The sequence below is a fragment of the Periplaneta americana genome, chromosome 5 (assembly GCF_040183065.1).
Source record: "Periplaneta americana isolate PAMFEO1 chromosome 5, P.americana_PAMFEO1_priV1, whole genome shotgun sequence".
Classification (NCBI taxonomy): Eukaryota; Metazoa; Arthropoda; class Insecta; order Blattodea; family Blattidae; genus Periplaneta; species Periplaneta americana.
Window position 1 is genome coordinate 12,728,591 of NC_091121.1, and position 24,022 is coordinate 12,752,612.

Sequence of the window (24,022 nt, forward strand, 5' to 3'; positions counted from 1 at the left end):
GTTGGTTGATTATGAGACTCGAGTTTCCGTAGTGTCTTTTTCTCTACCTATTTCATCGGGGCGCAACTATGCCATGCCCCTTTCTCTACCTGATGGGAACGGGGCACAACTATTCGATGCCCCTTTCTCTACCTGATGGGAACGGGGCGCAACTATGCCCACAAAACAGGGATCCTTTTTTATCTGCTGAATCTTATCTGACCGTGGGGCGCAACTATGCCCTGGCCATTGAATTACTACACCGCTACTTCAGCAATAAACTATAGAATTCAAGAGTGAAGAGCACAAAGCAAGTTGTAATAAATATATTTTATTGTGACATATATGATTGAGTTACAAGTAATATAAAGATGTCATGGTTGAGATTATGGAGGTGGGATTAGAAGGGAGAAATTCAGTCATCGTCGACGGGCACGACGCGGAACTTCTGGTTGTCTTCTCCGTGCTTGGGGTAAGCTTGCAGTGGTGATAGGTTGTCCCTAGCAGCGTTGGAAACGTCCAACACCGTCCCCAGACCGCTTCGGATGGTGAAGTCATCATCGAAGAACCACTTCTGATTATCACCGCCGTTGGCCTTCCACATCACGATCTGCCCGGTTTCTGAACCGCCCTTGATATCCAAAACCAACCTGTGGAGCACAGAACAATTTGTAAGTGTCGCTTCTTCTCCACAACTGTGAGGTTGCGAACAAAACCGGTCATTTCCATCGAAAACAAAAAAATGACTTTTTTACGTTCGGTAGGTTTAGAGAGGCATCTTTCTGAATATTTTACTGTTTTTATTCTAACTCGGTCATTTCCATGAGAAACAGTATGGTAAAATCAGTATTTCAATCAAAACTGTATAGTTCCATGTCATACTAATGCCAATATTTTCATTACCTTTTTTGTATAAAAATGGACATTACTTTGGGGTAAAGTGGAGGCTTGATACAGTTTTTTCTGCTTCCTGAAGAAAACACTATTTTGGAAATGATCAGTTTTATCCCCAGCCTCAACAACAGTGAACCTCTCAGGACTTGAACCACTGTAGAAACTTGTAGTAAGCGATAGCGTGTGTAGAGGTGATCCCATATTTATTCATCACAGTCGCCAACAAGGCAAGCTGAGGTGCAACTGGCTACACTCCAATATGCACGGCACTCATTTGGTCGGATTTGGTCGCCTTGTGTGATAGAATGATTTGGTAGGCAGAATGGATGAAGGTTTATGACAGCGAAATGAACCCAGGGCCCGGCTCCGAAAGTTGCTCTTACTGCGTTGACCCCGGAGAAAAACCTCAACCAGGCGACTTCTCCCAACCAGGATTCGATGCCAGACCCACTAGTTTCATAGTCGGAAACGCTGACCACTATAATATTTCTTATTAAGATTGTGAGGTAAATGTATGTTGAAAAATTATTTACAAAGTTCATTCTCCTAAAAATAGCTTTAACAGAGCCAAACGTTTTAAGATAAAGTGATAATGAAAGCATCAAATAAGTAAGGAAAATAATTAAAGTAAGAAAACTGCCACCTATAACAGCCATAAATAATAAACCTAATATATTATCTCTAAGTATTCTTGATTTATCTTCATACAGGAGGAGGAAAAGAAATAAAATAAAACAACAGATAGAAGTGAGATTAAAAGAATAGGCGAAAGAAAGAAAAAGTAAATAATTTTACTAGAAACAAAAGGAATGTGATAAAAGAACGAAAGTAGAAAAGAAACAAAAATAAAAAGGCGGCCTAAATAAAAATAGAAAAGTTGGGAGAAAATGAGGCAGAAATATTTTTCACACCACAAATCTTAGAAGAATATCAGGATTTGATCACGATGTTCGGTATCAGAAGTTGTTAAAATTGCCTCAACGTACCCGTTGAGTTTGCTGTAGATCATGCCTTTCTTGTACTTCCACTGTTGGTTCTCCTCGCCCTTGAATTCAAACAGAATGACCTCTGCTCCCTCATCAGTGTTGTTTTCCTTGACGTCCAAATATTTACCAGATCCCACGTTCTGTATGTAGAAAGCCATTGTTTGGGGATGATTTCTGTAAAATCAATACAAAATACCTCTTGAACACATCCTGCATTAAGCTATCTACAGTTTGATTTAATACAACTTATTTTAGATTTTGATTAATGTTTATGATATTAGTGATTAAGGCGGTGATGAATCACGGTATGTAAATTTCAAATCCGCCTTTTGTGACGGAGGGAATCCATGAAAAAAAAAAACCGTCAGATTCGCCGGTCACGGGGTTTGAATCCGGGACCTCCGAATGCGAGTTTCAAACGTTACCGTCTGAACCAACTCGCTTGGTTGATGTAGGTTTTAGGTAGTTATGAACGATTGTTGACGCAAAATGTCTGGATAAAAATTAAGTCTACTCCCAAGTTTGATTTTCAAAGTTCTATGAAGAAATACATTTTTTTATACATTAGATCATACATGGGCACAATTTTCGGTTACGTGAGGCACTCGATTTGAAATAGTTAGTTTACTAGGAGAGGAGACTGCAGAGTAGGATGGGAAATATAAACTACTGTGACCTGCGTCACCTTATCGTAATCGCTAAGGCGGTCAGTGGCGAATTATTAGGAAAGCGCTTGGTTAACGTGAGAGACTCGAAAACTTTTATTCAATTTGGTAAATTAATTCGGCAGCTTTAATCATAAACCTCTTTACTAATTCTCCATCACTGAATTGGTTTAAATCGCAGGCGAGAAATTGCGTAACTAGCCAATAATATTCCATCACGTTGTCTACGTTTATTTTCTTGATTATTCTGGCGTTTATCAAGATTACTTAATAGATTTGCACGTTCTCGACCTAAAATAATTTAAGAAAATCATATTTGGTTTTCTACACACATTTAATTTTTTTTTTATAAATTTCTTTTGGAAATAATACGTACAAACAACATTTAATTCCCCGTACATTTTAATGCAGCGTGTTTAAGGTATAAGGTCGATTTGGTATACTATGCAAATGTTAAGATCATAAATTTTCTTCGGAATAGTACGAAAAATAACATTTAATTTGCCTCACCTTCTAATTCAGCATGTTCTTTATGACATAAGGAGTAATGTCGTTGTATATTAAATTTATTAATGCCTAATAGGATTTTCGAGCATAACATACATCGTATGTTCTCCCCTTCTAAACAGCAAAAAAATTCTTCCTCCCATTTCTCATGAAATAATCGTTTTCTAACGCGTACACACTGCTTTGATAATGCCATTATGCCACCACTGATATTGCTTATGAAACTGATATAGAACCTGCCCACGCCTAGGAGCTGCGTGAGGGAGGAACGGGGACTGTGAAGATGATGTCACTCAGAGCGATAAGCTCTGTGAAGGTCAATGAGGCATTATTTCTCAAGTGAGGCACGATGCCCATCCATGCATTAGATTATTCTTTTCTTTCCAGAATTAAGTAATTTTGTCTGGATGACTTTAATTTGTACTAAAATAATAGCACCATTAATATAATACATCGCCAAATAGGAGGCAGAACGTCCCTAATTTGTGGGACTACGATAAAGGAAAATTCATTATTTGTTTTGTGAAAGACAGTTGTGATATATTTTATAATTTCACAGTAATCTACTTGGTGTAAAATTGTTTGGTTCTTGAACCGTGTCATAGATGCAGAAGTATCCACATTTCTGGAATTACATAATAGATCTAACACCAGGCAAGCGCGAACAGAAAAATATATCTGTTAGAATCGTTGTTTTAGCTGATTATAAGACCAATTTATAGCTGCGGAATATTGGTTGCATGTATTACGCGGTGAGTATGTCAAACATTATCGCACTAAGTTCAACACTGTCAAGATTTCAAATCATATTTATGTAAATATGACTAACATGTTGACTAGGATTGTATGAAAATGTGGATAGAGTATAATTCTGTACGAAAAAAAATACATTAAAATGGGACTACTTGATTACCAGGCATCATTTCCCCGTAGTGTTCAGTTTCAGCGTCTGTGGAGAAAATGAAATTACTGATAACTTATTGAGTCCATATACGCTCAACCCGCTCTCAAATGATAAATTAATCTGTCTGTAGTTCATGAGAAATGAAGGATAACGGATATCTTTTTCAAGCATGTGGTCTGCAATACTATGACAAATAGTAATATGCGTTACAAGAGCGGTATGTTGAAGTTTTCATGTTCGAGGAAAAGTTTGAAAAAGCGAAACGTAGTTGAGCTTTTTTAATTTCCGAGAATTGAAAGAAAACATACCGCTCGTGTATCGTATATTATTTTGTGCGAAGATCGTTTATTACACACCTGAAAGAGGAATTTCTAATTAGTTGCAATGAAATCTCCATCTTGGTTTCTGTTCAATGACGGCAAATTTGCAAAACAAAAATATCTATCTTCAACATTGTTGCTTTAAAATGTTTTCTGTGTTTACTATACTCCAGCTGGCCGTGATATACGTCTGTCTTCCCCCCCCCAGTCTATAAATGCGAACTTAAAACAAACGGTAAGGTTATGTAATGAGTCTGGAATCTTGTTGACTTTTTCACGGCTTCCTTAATGTTACTTTCATCACGAATGCAGTAACTTTAGTGGAGTTATAGAGTTTACTTAATTTTTGCAGATATTTAAAAACAATAATTAACAGTGGAATTTAGGTGAAATTGCAGTGGTAAGTTTCCAATTTATAATTATTACTATATTGAACGTCTCTAAAAATAATATGTTAGAAGCCTAAAGCAGTAAAATCAATATGTCACTTAAGCGGTAAGAAGAGGGAAAATTGTTATGTGTGTTAGGTTGGGAATAGTGAATGTGAATTTTAGACTTTCCGCCGATTGGTTTTGTGCGGAAACCAAGCAAATACGCACGATCTCGCACAAATGTTATTTTAATGTAGGCTTTAATGAATTTTTGAAAGCTGTTTTCTGTATCTCACAGTTCGAATTGGCAGTTGTTTTTTTTTTGTATTTACGTTTTCCTTGGCAGTAACTACACATAAAGGACTTTGTCAAGGGGATTCTGTCTGAAAATTGTCGAATGTTGACTTATAAGTAGGGCTCGGAAGTTTTATGATCTAAAATCACAGGAAAATTATCTATAAAATGACCTCAAATTTCTGAAAATATTACATTATAATTTAAAAAAATTGCCATGATTTTAATCTGTGGAAAATACATTGTCACCAAATTCGACTGTCGCATGAAACTTTGTCTGTTTTGTTTTCTTTCGACATTTTCACAAGTGTGATACAATGTACTGACTGTGAGAACTGCGGCTGCAGTATTTGTTCTGTTGCCTTGAATGACAGGAAGCACTAACACACGTGATCAAGTGTCAAGGTTGATGCAACCATAAGGGAAATTCTTGTACGACCAATCGAATTATATAAGCAATCTGTAGAAGATTCTCGAATGTAGTCTACGGCTACACCGTAAAAATGTCCGTTCATAAGCAACAAAAAAATAGAACATTTCCTAAAAAAGGACCAATAAACAATAAAATACCGAGAAATGCAAAATAAAAGTACCTAGCCTATATTAGTTCGTGTTGATGGAAATTAAGAAGTAATAGAGGCAATATACCTCAAGGCACATGCATATTATGTGGACAGAGAGAAGATGACATTCACATCGTTCTTGAATGTCAAAATACAGAAGATATACGGATGAAATTTATAAATGAAAAGTTCCTACAAATAAATAAAGAAATAGCTATAAAAAAACTGATGAATAATAATAATGCAAAATTGCAAAAGCAATTAGGTTTATATCTTTTTTGACTAAAATTTAGAATGGAAAGAATAAATGAAATAAAATTGAATGAAAAAAAAAGAAAATAAATAAATATATAAATAAATAAAGAAATAGGAAGGTGAACAAATACTGATTGTAATTACATACTAGAATGAGTTGAGTCTTGCACAAAACTAAAAGCAAGTGTATCAGTAGGCGTAATCATTTTATTTTTAACAATAGCAACAGCTTTTATAGGCTATGTTCTTCCATGAGGACAAATATCATTTTGAGGGGCAACAAGATAAAACAAAAAAAAAAATGTTTATTAAATATGTAAATTGTAGAAATTGTATTTAAATAATATATTATCTTTGTGTAAAAAAATATTATAAAGTGTGTAATGTAAGGGTTCAATTGATTACTTGTATGTACTTTGTCTGTGATCTATAATATAATAAATATCATATATTAGTGTTGAAGTGAAACGAGTTTCTATTGTATCTTGCATTGTTTGTGATGTCCCAAAAGAAAGAAAGAAAGAAAAAAAGATGACATTTCATCAACTTCGAGTCCAACTTAAAAGTCTCTAACATTGCAAGAAGTAAACCTTGTACAACAAGTTGTTAAAGAGAAACCTATTAATGATTGTATTGTAAAATTTGTCCAGTAGTTCAGAGTGTGATAATATGAAAGAGCTGGTACTCACCCTGTAGTTCAGTGTTGCTGTTGAGATGTGAACTATACTCTGATATCAGGCGTGGTACAGACCGTGTTTTATACAGTACATATTAGTATTATCTAATCACATATCACGTGGTAACACGTCTGCTCCCTCCTGTTCCAGGAGCCGGAGACAATTTTACAGTAACCGTGCGCAATCCGTGCGTAGCAATGTTTTAACTTTAATTGATAATTTTATTTACTTATCCATGCAAGAATTTTTTCTGCGAAATCTTAAGATTTGGCGTAAGAAGTCTGTAGTCAATTCTAGCCTACTTTTCCTTACATTTCCGCACTTCGTAACGGATGAACAGTTCGAAAGGTGATGTTAATATTTGCAAAATAGCTTTCGCCTTTGAGTATTTCACCTTTTCTTCTAGGCTGTGAACATCTTCAGAGATCCTTCCTGCACTGCTGTTCTTTCATTCTTTCGATACACCCCCTCATGTGGTAGCTGTTAGGTAAGTCCATTTTCGGCTTTCCCCTTTCAAAATTCTGTTATGTTCCTTGAGGACACAATATTGAAATTACTAACTTCTATATTTTTAAAGCTGAGCTCACCAAATTTCTATCACTCTTATATCTCTTTAATAATAACAATATCATCCTCCTATGATAAGTGGTTTCTATTTTATTAATATCTTAATAAAATAGTGTATACTTTTTTGTATAAAGTCCCTTGCGCCAAAATTGTATCATAATTATTATAAATTCCCTCGCACCACAGTTTACATTATTTTTAACTGATATTCATTTATTTGGCTCTTTATATACATGGGAACAAAAATTAGTATTGGGTTTTGCTGTAAAATCAATCTGTAAATTTCTAGACTTTAACTTATCATTTTTATTACATTATTTTTAATAATTAATTCTATTTATCTGCTGATTCATTTTACAGCAAAACCCAAATTACCTTTCATCTCGTTTCTCTTATCTATACTCTAACCACGACGTAAATACCAGATCACTTATCTGTGACGTGTTAAGTATACCTCTTATAGAACATCTTGTTATTCATCATCTTTTACAGTATCCACCTCGCGACAATGGAATTCCCTGTCACGAAGTATTAGGGGCTGCAAGACAATAAACACTTTTAAAAACAGCTTAAAAGATAACCTTCTTAGCATTTCACTCCAATCATTCTGACTTAAACTATCACTGTCTACATTGTTACTCCTTCCTTTAGACATGCATCCTGATAGTGCTGTATTTTTAAAATTGTCTCATAATAATCTCTTTCTATTATCTAACATTATTTGAAATATATTAACATTCTATGTATTTTAGCTTAATTCTGCTACATAGTTTGTATTTCAGTGTTTAATTAATAGTTCATAGTATTTTGTTGTTTAATTCGCAAGTAACTCTTGTATACATATAACTTTTATCTAAATCAAATTGTTGAATTCTTTGTAAGTTCATGCATATGTATGTATACTTTTTGCTGGTTGAGTGGAAGAGAAGGCCTTACGGCCTTAACTCTGCCAGCTAAAATAAATAATAATAATAATAATAATAATAATAATAATAATAATAATAATAATAATTATTATTATTATTATTATTATTAATAGTAAGTTTTCCTCCCATGCATATATGGAACCATACAAGTGAGTATCAATTAAAAATAATCCAAAATGTGACGAAAGAAATTGTGATACAATTTTGATTAAAATATTAACAAATTATAAACCACTTATTATTAACAGAAGAAATTTTGTAGATTTGCCATTATTAACCAGATATACCGGTGGCCAAAATTTGGTGAATCTGCCTTTACAAAATAATATGGAAGTTATTAATTTCACTACAGTTGTTTAGTCAACTATACAAAGACAGGTTTGAATCTTATAAGTGATACCAATAAAAATAGAATATAAAAATAGAGAATGAAGTCAGGCGCAGAATGTAAGTTAGAATGAATAAATAGTGTATTGAAATTAAGAAAAGGAAAAAAGGAAAAGAGAATTAAATAATTTGCTTAATTTTTTTTAAATTTATTAAACTCATAATAACCTAGGTCATAATAGAGTTGTATAACCTTGGCCCGTAACTCTGGCTATGATTTATTTCAGTATTACTATACAAAAATCTGCTATATCTAAGTTTACTTGGCTGATCTGCATTCGAAGTTTAAATACGAGTGCATTCCAAGTCTAAATACAGGGTCAGGCAGAAATAATTGGACGATTTATGATTCGAAAATACTGTCAACTTTAAATAATCCGTTTCTGCCGAGCTTTATATTTTCAGGAAGTAATAATATAATAATAATAATTCAATGCAGGTGACGCTTGATTCACGTCATTGGCCCTGAGGAACTCATACAAAAAGAAAATGGCTGTAAACCTAACAATCTAAAGACAGAACTAAAGGAAAGAGAACAAATAAATAATAATGACAAAAACTAGAGACGAAAATCAGTCTTGGAGGCGTCGCATTAGTTCCTTGTTCCCCAGCATCTCTCCCATATAGAAATTATTGCTGACAGTGCTTCGTTAGACGCTCAGGGTGCTATGCATAGACATTTCGCTAGTCCGCGCTACGAGCGGGCTAAACTAGCCCCGGCTATCGGCTGATTACTTGTACAGGAATCATATCATATATCATATCATATCATATCATATCATATCATATCATATCATATCATATCATATCATATCATATCATATCATATCATATCATATCATATCATATCATATCATATCATATCATATCGCTAACACTGGTTTATGAATACGAAAAACGTTAGTTCGCTGATCATCCACCGGAAGCCCGCGCTAAGAATGTCTATGAATATGGCCCTCAGAGTCCATGGTGACATGCTAGGAACAGGAACACAGTCTGCCAACTCAACTGCTTATATTTATGATATAGGCTATTCGATATCTTCTGAAATCTACCTGCGCGTGAGGGGAAGGTCAAAGTGGATTGAAGACCTTCCCTCCCTCGCTATGTTTCAACTTGCAGCTAGCTAGCTCATATACCGCCACCATAAAGTTCTTACTACGGCGCACGCATGCATTAGGTTTCACGAGATAACGAATTATCTGTATAAAGCTGTATTAATAAGTTAAATGATTTCCATTGCTAGTGTTTGTACATATGCATAGGACTACGTTAAAATAAATAAATTCTCTAGATTTTAACAATAAAACATAGTAAAATAGAATGTAAAAGATCAGCTTAAAATTACACTTTTTATAATGATATTTAACACAATAAATGAATCTAAACACGAAGGTCATTTGAGTAGCTTAATATCAAAGACGGACATCTGTCGTCTCCATAGTTTTGATCTAGAGTCAATTTTTAAATTTACAGTGTTCTTTGTAATATTTAACACAATTTATTTTATAAATGTAGTGTTAGAGTTTGCATATGGTTTTACTATAACTGGAAAGAGCATGAAAAATTGTATAAAAAGCCACAACTATCTAAATTTCGATTGAGGTCAGATGTCCGTCTTTGATATTAAGCTACTCATCTGTCAACTTTACTAATAAGTTACAGTAGGCATATTGTCTTATTACATCATATTTGTCCGGAAGTGTAATACATACAGAAACACAGAGTGGAAAATTACAAATCCTTCTATTCTAAAATTTACATTACTGAACAATAGTAATCACACATCCAAGTCGCGAAGGGGGGGGGGTGTGGATTATCACAAGTATCGGTAGCTGAGTTCTGTTGAAGGCCAGGTGTCTTGAAATAACTATAGAGAGAACCTTTCTAACAGAACGTCATGTATGTTAGTAATAAGGTTTCTAAAGTCTTTGCTAAGGTGACAACATTCATTAAATCAATGGTTTTCCATTTTTAATATTGCGTACACTACTTTTAACACTTTATTATAAGTAATTGGTTAACTAGCGGAACTTACTCGTGTTAATTATGTAAGTCTGTGCGACTTACAGCTGTTTCGGTGCTTCATCACACCATCCTCAGAGCCTACTATATCTCGGCGTCATCTCGAACTTCTCTGTATTCAGAACAATGGTACACAGATTACTCTACATACCCATGAGCCAACAACACTACAATGAAGAAGTGAACACAATCAAATACATAGCACAAGAAACCGGTTACAATCCGAACATAATAGACAGCATCATAAGAAAGACAAAACAAAAACTTAACAAACACAAAAACACCCAAAACACAACACAAATACAAGAACACAAGAAATACATCACACTAACATATGAAAACAAAAGCACACATAAGATCACATCTTCATTCAGAAAGCAGAAATACAACATAGCATTACAGAACAGAAAACACACTACAAAGACACCTCAACACACAAACAACACAAACAAATAAATATAACCACACAGGCGTATACAAACTCACATACAATAGTTGCGACAGTTTCTACATTGGACAGACAGGCAGATCATTCCAAACTCGATACAAAGAACACATTAAAGCAATAACCAGAGGACACATTACAGCTACATACGCCGATCACATAACCAATGCTAACCATACATATAATAACATAAATGCGTACATGGAAATCCTACACACAAAACCAAGAACCAAAAACTCAACACACTGGAACAATATGAAATATACAAGCACACTAAAACACACCCCGATCAAATTCTCAACACACAGATCAATTTCAGTACACACACACAATTTGACTCCACTTTTCAACACTTTTCAACAATCAAACGCACCCACACAACAGGCAGAGAAGTTCGAGATGACGCCGAGATCTAGTAGGCTCTGAGGATGGTGTGATAAAGCACCGAAACAGCTGTAAGCCGCACAGACTTACATAATTAACACGAGTAAATTCCGCTAGTTAACCAATTACTTGCAATGGTTTTGTTGTAGCTGTGAAGTTGTCCTAATATTTCCCAGCATTCCTCTCTGTCTCTTGAAGCTATGGAAAGACTGAGTTTTGTTACGGCCTGGATGACTGCTTTAGAATCGGATAGTACAACACAGTGATTGAAATATGACAGTCTGCAGATTAACATTGTTTTAAAGAGGTGAGGATGGCCCGTATTTTTCCATCAAATGCAGTTTTGTTGCAGCCAAGGTTCGTGTAGAGAGAAAACAATTCAGAGTAGACACAGAGAGTAATAAATTATATTTATGAATCACAGATACAGTCCATGCTGATTAACCTGAAAATTACAATTCTTATCTTATCTATCTTTTTCTCCCTATGCCATTTCCATCTCTCTCATAGAGGCCTACACACAACTGAACGAAATATAGATCTATCTAATTCTTTGTGGAACTTTCTGAGATCTTAAAGTTCTCTGCTATAAGAGGTGTTCTTCACCTCAAATATATATAATTATGTTTGAGTGTATTCCTTTCACAGCATATAACGATCCAAGATGGGTTATTTTACGACACTGTATCAACATCTCAGGTTATTTAAAGTCTGAATGAGATGAAGGTGATAATGCCGGTGAAATGAGTCCGAGGTCCAGCACTGATAGTTATCCAGCATTTGCTAATAATGGGTTGAGGGAAAACCCGGAGAAAACCTCAACCAGGTAACTTGCCCTGACGGGATTTGAACCGGGGCCACCTGGTTTCGCGGTCAGACGCGGTCAGCAAGAAATCGCAAAAATCAAAATGGAACATCACAAGTGTTTGAATAAGAATTTTTTTAGGGTACCGGTAAAGAATGGAGCAACGAGAATATGTTCTTACATATGTATGTTACCTGACTATTTCAATTTAGATCACTGTCCATAAAGAAATCAAGATTCTTACCGGTTTCAGAATATTCTATTAATTTACCATTTAGCGTTGTGTGTAGTAGATTATCGCGGTTAAATGTTCCAAGCAGATGTTGGTGTCCCATTACAATAGACTGAGATTTTTCTGGGCTAAACCTTAATCCAAACGTATGAACCCACATGGAGAAAGAGTTAAAATTGTCATTCATTTTATTTCGTCATTCGTTTCGTCGAGGTGGAAAGTTTGTAGTTAGTGGGTGTAGAAAACGGGAAATGATGAGCTTGACTAATTATATGTAGCCTTTGCAGTTTTGTATTGTTATCTTGTGTACAAAGAGTTACTTTGAAAGTTATGAGGACGATAAGGTGACATTGCTGATTTCAAAACTAAACGTGCTGTTGGTCAATATCTGCCTTCCCACCTGATGTAAATTTTCCGTTCAAGTTGACTTCATAATTGTGTTACAGTACGGAATTCTTTATCACAAAAGGACTATGAAATTTCCGTAAACTGCATATTTCTTACAATTTCACAATTATTTTAAATATTACTGTGTTATTAATGTTATTAATTAATGTACATAAGAGGGACATAAAACAAATGTGATAATTATAGAGGCATTACCCTACTCTCAACTGTATCCAAATTATACGCCAACATAATTAAAAACAAACTATCGGCATTTAGCGAAACCTTTTTGGAAGAGGAACAATGCGGATTCAGGCAGGGAAGGAGCACTATAGATGCCATATTTACCCTACAACAAATTATTGAAAAAAGGAGAGAATTTAATCTTCATTATAATTGTTATTTATAGACTATGAAAAGGCATTATGACAATGTAAACCGAAATAAACTATGGCAGATATTACAGGAGGAACATGTACACCCACATATAATGAGAACTACACAAAGTTTATATCAGAACTTTAAAATCCAAATTAAATTACCAGGTGGACAAATATTTTTTTTTATTTTATTGGGTTATTTTACGACGCTGTATCAACATTTAGGTTATTTAGCGTCTGAGGCTGAAAATAAATATACCTGGTGCCCTTTTATTTTGTTTCTTTAAATAATGATTCAATCGAGTGTGAACTCAAAACTCGCCCAGTCCATTTGGCCATTTTTATGATTTATAGGCGTATATATGATGTAGTTTGAGACCTATATCATTATATTTTAAACTTGTTTTCTTTCAAAACAACGTCAATCCTTGTCTAAAAGTTTGTATTATTGTGCATATGACTTGAAAACTCGCTCAGTCCGTAGACCGGTAGATACAAAAACTAGCCCAGTCCTTCCATAAAAATGAACCTAACGCTCTTTGGGATCACACTTTCAATGAAATGATGAAAAACATTTATCTATTAACTTATGGATTACACATACTGGTCTGAAAGGACTGAAAGAAGGACAAAGGTGGAAATGTGATTACTGTGGATATAAATCTGCACTTATCTTGAAGGTTATCAAACCCAGTGCCGTTGTTCAATTACTGCACCGGTAGTTTAACAATGAACTATAAAATTCATATCCAACGCTAGGAATAAAGACCAGAAAGCGAATTGTAATAAATATATTTTATTATGACATTTATTATGAGTTACAGGCAGTATAAAGATGTGGTTGAGATTATGGAGGTGGGATGAGAAGGGTGGAAACAGCTCAGTCATCGTTGACGGGCACGACACGGAACTTCTGGTTGGCTCCTCCGTGCTTGGGGTGACTCTGCAGGGTAGCATAGTTGTCTGTATTACCGTTAGTGACGTCCAAAACCGTCCCCATGCCGCTTCGGATGGTGAAGTCGTCATCGAAGAACCACTTCTGATTATCGCCACCGTTGGCCTTCCACATCACGATCTGTCCCAAGTCTGAACCTCCCTTGATATCCAAAGCCTTCCTGTGGGGCACAAAATAATCTGTAAATGTCGCATCTGCATCATAAGTGTGAAGTTTGCGGGACATTAATCACTATAGAAACTTGTAATACGTCATAACGTGTGCACAGAAGAGCTAGACAATACATCAGGAACTGTAGAAGTAGAGTCATTATGAATCTTTGTAATAACCAAAGTTTGTACAAGGAAGAACCAGAAATTAATACGCGGAGAAGAATTACTTTTCTATCAAAAAATGTACAGTTGGGTCACTAGTCAATCTGTAAAACACGTTGTACCTTGTTAAAGAAAGAGATACTAATGAATCCTGGAATATTATAAGTTGTCCAAATTAGGGCCATTAATCAATTCGAAAAAAAAAGTATGAAAGTTTGTCCAAACAACTCGCTGTTTCTTTTAATTCGACGCAATGCCAACTGCGCGATTTTCTAGCGTCGCGCGTCGGTAGGTCCGAAATTTTGAAATGAGATTTCACTTACAGTGAATGAAAACCTGTGGAAAGACACGATCAATGTAAGCAGGATTCGAAACAACGTCCGAGAGGAGCCCCGAAGCACGAGTCCCGTTCGCTAACTCCTAGATTACACCGATGGGCGATTCATTAATATATATAACATTTTGGAGATAGTTCAAAGTATATTGACTAATTAATATCTGTTATATATTCTCCAGTCAACAATAAATTATTGCTAATGATTAATGAATCTGTGCAATTTGCCACAGCTGGTCTGTTATAAGAGCCGCAAAACAAGAACCAAAACCACTGATCAGTCTATAAAATATGTCAGATCTTGTTAACATAAGAATCATTATTAGTCCATACGATATATTAGAAATTGTCCATGCAAAAGCTGATCTGTGAAAGATTAAGATTTTGTCCAAACAAGAGTCATTATTAATCTGTACGGTATATTAAAACTTGTTGGGTTAAAAACCACTGACCACTCTGTGAAATACATCAGGCCTTGTCCAAACAGGTTCCATTATCAATCTGTATGGCATATAGGAAGTTGTCCAGACAAGAACTACTGATCAGTCTGAAAAATATGTCAGATCTTGTATTAACAAGAGCGTTATCAGTCTGTATGATATATAGAAAGTTTTCCAGACAAGAGCTACTGATCAGTCTGAAAAATGTGTCAGATCTTGTATAAACAAAAGCATTATCAGTCTGTATGACATATAGAACGTTTTCCAGACAAGAGCTACTGATCAGTCTGAAAAATGTGTCAGATCTTGTATAAACAAAAGCATTATCAGTCTGTATGACATATAGAACGTTTTCCAGACAAGAGCTACTGATCATCTGCAAAATATGTCAGATCTTGTATAAACAAGAGAGTTATCAGTCTGTATGACATATAGAAAGTTTTCCAGACAAGAGTTACTGATCAGTCTGAAAAATATGTCAGATCTTTTATAAACAAGAGCATTATCAGTCTGTATGACATATAGAAAGTTTTCCAGACAAGAGTTACTGATCGGTCTGAAAAATATGTCAGATATTTTATAAACAAGAGCATTATCAGTCTGTATGACATATAGAAAGTTTTCCAGACAAGAGTTACTGATCAGTCTGAAAAATATGTCAGATCTTGTGTAAAAAAAGAGCCGTTATCAATCTCTATGACTTAGGAAGTTGTCCAGACAAGAGCTCCTAATCAGTCTGCAAAATTTGTCAGATATTGTATAAACAAGAGCCGTTATCAGTCTGTATGACATATAGAAAGTTTTCCAGACAAGAGCTACTGATCAGTCTGCAAAATATGTCAGATCTTGTATAAAAAAGAGCCATTATCAATCTGTATGAGTTACGAAGTTGTCCAGACAAGAGCTCCTAATCAGTCTGCAAAATATGTCAGATATTGTATAAATAAGAACCATTATCAATCTGTATGACATATAGAAAGTTCTCCTGACTGATTATTCTGCAAAATATGTCAGTTTATCCAAAAAAGAGCTATTGCCAATCTCTATGGCATATAGGAAATTGTACAGACAAGAGCTACTGATGAAATAAAAAAAAAACAAGAAATAAAATTACGGTGTAAATACAGAGAAACTCAAAGAAAACGAGACTCATGACCCATGTTACGTGAACAGTAGGGCCTCGGACTGAATTTATGGTATCAGAAGCTGTTGACATCACCACGTACCCGTTGAGTTTGCTTTGGATCATGCCTTTCTTGTACTTCCACTGTTGGTTCTCCTCGCCCTTGAATTCAAACAGGATGACCTCTGCTCCATCGCCTTTGTTGTTATCCTTGACGTCCAAATATTTACCAGATCCCACGTTCTGTATGTAGAAAGCCATTGTTGATCGATGATTTCTGTAAAATCAACACAAAGTGTTTCTTGAACATATCCTGATTTAAGCTAGTTTCAATCGTTTGATGTTCATAAATTTAGATTTTGAACTTGAAAGAGCTTTTTTACATACGTAATTAAATTTTAATTGTAGTTAAAACGTTTTAACTATTGGTTTCAGGTAGTAATAAACGGTTGTTGGGGCGATATATCTGGATATAAATTACGTTTACTCCTAAGTAAAGAGTTAAAAATGTTCCATTACATTAGTAGGCCTCTTTGAATAACTCTTTTACTTATCGTTAACGAAGACAAGCCAGATGCGTTATACCGCATATTAAAAAAAAAGGCACATTAAGAACTTATACCCTTATAGGCTATTACAAGCTCTTATACAGGGTAATTCAGGAGGAGTTGTCGCCACTTATAGAGCTTATTTCCGAAAACATTTTGAACAAAATATTCCGTATAAACATGGGTCTTATTTTCAATAATTTCAGAGTTACACTAATTTGAATTTGTTTGTAAAATACCTTTTTTCCTTTAGTTTTAAAGGGACAAGAATATTACAAGTAGAGAATGAACTATCCAGAAGAATCATTTTTTAATTAACTAGTATCCTAATCTTTATTTAAATTGTTAACTAGAAAATGACAGTATTCTTACACACTTATCACAACAATTGTTACAAATCATACTATTTCTAGTGACTTGATTCTGGACTCTTCAATTTTGCAACCTGATAATAGGCCTATAGTCTTAAAGGATTTACAAGAGTAGAGTGATTTGTAACAATTGTTGTGATAACTGCATAAAAATAATGTAATTTTGTAATTGAAAAGAAAATATTATACGAAACAATTAAGAAGCTAGCTTTAGAATATTAGCCAATTAAAAAATGATACTTTTGAATAGTTCAGTCTCTATTTATAATATTCGTTTACCCTTGAAATTAAAGAAAAAAGTAGTTTACAAACAACTTCAAATTAGTGTAACTCTCAATATTTTGAGAATAGGACCCATATTTATATGACATTTTTGCTCAAAATGTCTTCGAACATAAGCTCCATAAGTGGCGGTAACTCCTCCTGAATCACCCTGTATTTCACCAGTAATTCAGAGTATGATAATATCAAAGATATGGTACTCACCCTGTAGTTGAGTTGCTGTTCGGATGAGAACTATACTCTGATACCAGACCTGGGGCAGACCGCGTTATATACAATACGTATAGACGCTATCTAATCGTGTATCACGTGATAATTCATTTCTAGGAGTCGGAGAGAATTTTACAGTAACTGTGTGCAATCAGTATGTAGCAATGTTTTAACTTTAAATTCACATTGCTGTTTAATTATTCACGTAAGATATTTTTTCTGCGAAATCTTGCAGTTTGGAGCAGTAAGTTTGTAGTTAAATCTAGCCTACTCTTCCCCTCATTTCCGCACTTCGTGATAGGATGGGCTGGTAGAAATGCGGATGTTGATATCTGTGAGACAATTTCCTCCTTTGAACATCTCACCACTGAGTCCTGTCGAAGTGGATTGTAAGGAGGTGGGACTAATCTTGTTACGACCAGCCGTTTTGATTCTTAATAACATCGCAGTTAACAATTACATACATACATACATACATACATACATACATACATACATAGTCTTCTTTCAAATTTATTTATTTATTTATTATTTTGCTAATCATTATAATAAATAAATAAATAAATAAATAAATAAATTTGAAAGAAGACTATGTATGTATGTAACATAAAATATAATACATACAGAAAAAATTTAGCTCGCCCCTGAAAGAGTAGAACTCGTGCTCAGGGGCGGATTCCTGAATTGAAATTAATAATTATACAATACAATTTGTCTTATGTCTACTGTGCAATTATACTCGTAGTATATAAATTTAAATTCACAATTTTTCAATTTTTATAAAATCCATACATAACTTTTTCAATATAATACTAGAACTATTAGAATTGACAAGATTAGGATATTTAAATATAAATTTGTTATATATTCTTGGGTCTAAATTACTACTATGATTAAATACTGTAACAGTGTTGCATTTTGGTTCAAACAATCTTAAAGAATTCATACCTTTTGTTTCATAACTGTGAGAATACAATTCAAAATTATTTCGATTTTTATGTACGAATTTTATTAATACAATATAATAAATTTGTCTTACGTTAAGTACATTAAAGTCTAGAAACAAATTTTGAGATGGAAAATAAATAGGTTTATGAAGACATATTTTAATTATTTTCTTCTGTAATAAATATAGTGGATTAAAATTGGATTTAAATGAGCTACCTCATCCTGTAATTCCATACATAATTACCGATTGAAATAAAGTTAAATATATTGTACGTAATAAACTTATTGACAAGTAATTCCTCAATAAAACAAAATAATATACTATTTTACGTAATTTATTACAAAGGTAATTAATGTGTTGGTTCCATTTTAAATGATTATCGAAAATTATGACTAAATACTTAACTTCAGAGGACTCTTTAATAATCGGACATTTACACTGTATAAGACAACAATCTGAATTATGTAATTTAATACTTAATGTAGATGTAGGAGGTTTGTTACATTTTTCATACAATGAGAATGGAATAATTATGGTTTTATTTTCGTTGATAGAAAGATAATTTATGTTAAATCATTTATTTTATTAATTTAAGTCCATTATTTGAATCATTATATGCATCATAACAGGTTTTTCCACCAAAAAGCAAAACTGTGTCATGCCAGGCCTTTCACTGCAAACCCACCATTCTCCAACCTTTCCTATTTTCCGCCTTCCTCTTAATCTCCGCATATGATCTATATATTTTAATGTATGTTAGAATCACAAGTATGTAATGTATCGTATTTCAGTTATCATAAACCTATTACGTCTGGTTTATGAAAATGTTACGGAAACTTAATGCAAGAAAATTTTGTCAGAAAAAAAAAAACAGATTTTTAATGTTTGATGTTTTCATATACATCTTTCGCGACAATCCGATTCTCGCGACTTTACCTTATTTCAGTTTTTGTCAACAGCGTCTGTTTCAATAGGTGCTTTGCGCTGTCACCCGTAATAGTGATGATACTATTTATCACTATTCGTCGTCTATTTTTCTGTGATTGGTATGTATGACTATCATCGTAAACGCAGTTTATTACATTTGAGTCCATATTATGTGTTTGAATGCATTATTGTATTGTATTGTATTTATTAACATTCCATGGTATTCATACATTGCTTCACAGCTAGAATATGGAACAAGTCAAAAAACTTAATACTATTACAAAGTCTTAATTTATAGCCACAGTCTAGATGAAATATATGCAGAAGAGATTTACAATATAGTCTACTAGTACAGCACAAAGTTTTAGTATCAATTTCATGAAGCGTTATTAAATGTCATGAATTCACCTACAGAATAGAAGTCGTGAGAAATTAGGTACTTCTTTAATTTGGCCCTAAATAATCTTATGTTTTGAGTTTCATTTTTTATATCGATAGGGAGGCTATTAAAAATTTTTACTGCCATATAACGCACTCCTTTTTGATAGCATGATAGACCTGCCGATGGAGTATGAATGCATTTTTTACGTGTATTTATGCTATGAACTGTTGAATTAGTTACAAAGTTTTCGCGATTACATAAGAGGAAGATTATTAGTGAAAAGGTATACTGACAAGCCATGGGCATTATTTGTAGTTTTTTGAAAATAGTCCTACAAGATTCCCTAGATTTGGCACCTACTATTATTCTAATTACTCTTTTATGTAATAGGAATATACTGTTACTATCTGTGGAATTTCCTCAGAATATTATTCCAAAACTCATTACCGAGTGAAAATATGCAAAGTGTATTGTTTTTAAGGTATTGATATTTACTATCTTTTGCATAGATCTAATAGCAAAACATGCTGAATTTAGTTTGGAGGTAATTTCTTTAATATGATTTTTCCAATTTAACACATTATCGATTTTTAAGCCAAGAAATTTTGTTGTTGTTGTTTCTAATAGGGATGTATTGTTAATTATTGCGCTAGAAATTTGCGATGTTGAATTTGGACAGGATTTAAATTGAATTATGTTAGTTTTGTTACAATTTAATACTAATTTATTGACTGAGAACCAGTCATATATTTTGAAGAGAATTTCCTCAATCATTTTATTTTCAATTCTATTACCGTGTAAATTAATTACTTAATATCAATGTAACATACAGTATGGGTTTAGACAGTAAGTCAAGATTTGAGTCTTATAAGAGGCAGTACCAAAATGTAGAAATATTTCAAGTGACATTGATATGTCCTATTGTACGTTTTTTCTTTTATGGATTCTTTAAATTCGCTCACATGTCTTAGTTCCAAACCTAATGTAAATATTTTTCTTGCTGATTGATTTATTGATCCAACACTGATAATATTGATAGGCGAGAATTACATTGTAAATCCTCGTATCAGATGATCCTCTCTAAAATACTATCTTGTTGGCTATAGATAATGTGGTCATAGCATATTATGTTGCTTTAAATCGACAACTATTTAAAGGAAAAGCTGCTAACGTTATATTGTATGCTTATTATTTACAATTTTATCGGAAATAATGTAACATTGAAAAATTCGTTTGCAGAACGAAACATTTTTTCGGATCAAATTTCAGCCAATTTAAAAGACAAAACTAAAATTCTTTTGATCATTTATTATCATAATACATTGCTCTCCTAAATTGACTGAGCATATTGGGAATTTAGATCAATGACTTTCCCAAAACATGCTATGAAAAATGTATCATATAAAACAGTTTTTATCTCGAAATGGAAGCAAAAACGAACGAAATTGTACTAAACTTTTTTGTTTGAAATATTTCAAAGAATAACTCCCTTAAATTAATGACTTTACTTTCAGTTTATAATAGAACCTGTAACATTATTGTCGAAGTAAAAGGATGAGTTAATGAATTTTTTTACTAGGTTATTTTACGACGCTTTATCAACAGCTTAGTCGACCTGGTTTCCAAGTTTGCTCAAGGTTGCGGGTTCGATCCCGGGTCAGATCGATCGCATTTAAGTGTGCTTAAATGCTACAGGCTCATGCCAGTAAATTTACTGGCATATCTACTGGCATGTAAAATAACTCCTGCGGGACAAAATTCCGGCACATCCGGCGACGCTGATATAACCTCTGCAGTTGCGAGCGTCGTTAAATAAACCATAACATTTTCAACAACTTAGCTTATTATCGTCTGAATGAGATGAAGGTGATAATGACGGTGAAATGAATCCGAGGTCCAGCACCGAAAGTTACCCAGCATTTGCTCATATCGGGTTTGATTGAAAACCCCGAAAAAACCTCAACCAGATAACTTGCCCCGACCGGGAATCGAACCCGGGCCACCTGGTTTCGCGGCCAGACGTGGTAGCCGTTACTCCACAGGTGTGGACGAGTTACTGAATTTTAAGAGTAACGTCCATATATCATTTAAAATAAACAACCATACAGTCACATTTATTATATTAAATTTTCTTGGCGTTTTAAGCTGGACACTTTGTTTTTATTGTAAGGTCCACGAGGTTCGAGTAATTATGAGAGAAGAAGTTTTGTCAAGAAATTTCGGCCAGCGTATGGTATCTTTGTAAATCGTGATGAATTTGGAGAGCTACAGTGAGTAGCAAAATCCATTTTGTAAGCCAGTTATAACAGCTATACGGGATCATCGTCCTGATGTTACCCTCGTTGTGGTTGGATGATCGTTCACCATAACTGAGGAATGTGGACATGAGTCTAGCAATCGGCTAGTTGCCTTTGGCCCTCCATGGACTATGCCATCATGGACTTATTCTTTCTTTTGTTTCTTTCTTTTGTTTCAATGAATAACATTTACAACTGGGCGTTAAAGCATAGGATGAAAATAAATGGTTCTAAAAGTAAATCTATAACATTTTGTAAAACCCGAGACGAAACTAGTCTTAATTACGAATTCAGTGGTGTTGTAATTCCGCAAGAACAATGTTGTAAATACCTAGGAGTGTATTTAAACTCCAAACTTTCTTGGGGAGAGCATGTTGATAATGTTACAGGCAAAGCTTGGAGGGCACTTCACTTTATTATGAGAATCTTGAGAAAGGCTAGCCCCAAATCGAGGGAAATAGCATATCTAACATTAGTGCGACCGTTAATGGAATACGGAACTACGTGTTGGGATCCCTATAGAATATATCAGATAAATTCCTTAGAAAGAATCCAGTATAGGGCAGCTAAATTTGTTAAAGGTAAAAGAGAAGATGGGAACGATACGATAAAAGAACTTAAATGGGAAACTTTGGAAAACAGACGTAGGAAAACTAGAATAACATCATTGTATAGAGCACATCTAGGTCAGAAAGCATGGGTAGACATAACGGCTCGGTTAGAAAAGCCAACGTACTATGGTAGGAACGATCATGATTTTAAAATCAAATGTAGGAAACAGAAAACGGATGTAGGTAAATTCTCATTTTTAAATAGAACTATAAATGATTGGAATGACCTACGTGCAGCGGTCTTTGAGGGCTGTCCTTCCTTAAGGAGATTCAAGAATAATTTAAAGAGTTGTGTATAAAGTGAAAATTAAAATTAAGGTGACATTCAACATTTAATTTTTTAAGATGGCATGTATTTATCTAGCCTGACGAGTTTACTTCCTTGGTTTGAATTGTAAATTATTTAAAAATAGCGTGTAAGAGGGCCTTAGACTAGAAATGTTTAGTTTAAATGTAGTTCTGTTTATAAGTATGCATAAGAATGCAATTATTTGACTTATTTGAACTGTTGTATCAGTGAAGCGAGGTGAGTCAGTGAAGTTATGGTTTTACAGTGCAGTGAACAGTTCCGATCAGTGATAATTTATAGCGTCAATGAAATGTGTTCTATAGTGTCAGTGAAATGTGTTACAGAGTGTCAGTGAAATGTGTGCTAAAGTGTCAGTGAAATGCGTCATAGTGCCACTACAGGGAATGAGATGAGAGTAAAGTGAAAGACTATTGAAAATTATGTAGGACCTATACATAATTATGTAGGTTGTGTTGTAAAATTAGGTGTTTTATTTTATGTTTAATTATTATTGTGTTAAATTGTATTGTGTATTCTTATTGTATTGTGTATAAAATTGTATATGTGTTGTAAATTTTATTATGTAGGCTATTGTAAATTTTATTGTGTATTGCTTATCATTTTAACTGTGTATTGTTAATATTGTATATACCACTGCCACCAGGTGCTTGCCCATTTGCAGTGTAAATAAATACATACATACAAGTCCAAAAGAAAATTCTACAAAATAGAATTAAGCTTTTTAGTTAAAATCTTAAACCTTTGATTTTAATTCAGCAATCCCCAGTATCACGAGATGCTCCCTTGAAACTTCACATCAGAGCATGAGTCACACTGATAAGAACGGCTGCGTAACGTGGGCGTGAACAGCGCTATCTCACGCAGTGCAAATATTGGAAAAGGCGAGGCTAGCTTCAATGGCACACCTCTGGCTTTTTATGTAACGTGCAAATAAATACAGCGAACGGACGTAGATAATAGAATCCTCTGAATTATAGACATGCTTCGGTAGACTAAACGGCGGTTTTACCAATTTC

At 34.0% G+C, this 24,022-nt stretch overlaps 1 protein-coding gene across 1 annotated transcript; it reads right to left on the minus strand.

Moving 5' to 3' along the window:
* Nucleotides 1-294: 294 nt before the first annotated feature.
* LOC138700572 (clotting factor G alpha subunit-like) lies at nt 295-17,682 on the minus strand. Its single transcript, XM_069827154.1, has 5 exons — nt 17,525-17,682; nt 16,223-16,396; nt 13,838-14,068; nt 1,860-2,033; nt 295-629 (listed from the first exon to the last, which is right to left on the minus strand). The coding sequence occupies exons 2-5, from the start codon at nt 16,378-16,380 to the stop codon at nt 395-397; spliced, it is 798 nt and encodes a 265-aa protein (XP_069683255.1). The 5' UTR covers nt 16,381-16,396; nt 17,525-17,682; the 3' UTR covers nt 295-394.
* Between the last annotated feature and the right edge of the window lie 6,340 nt (nt 17,683-24,022).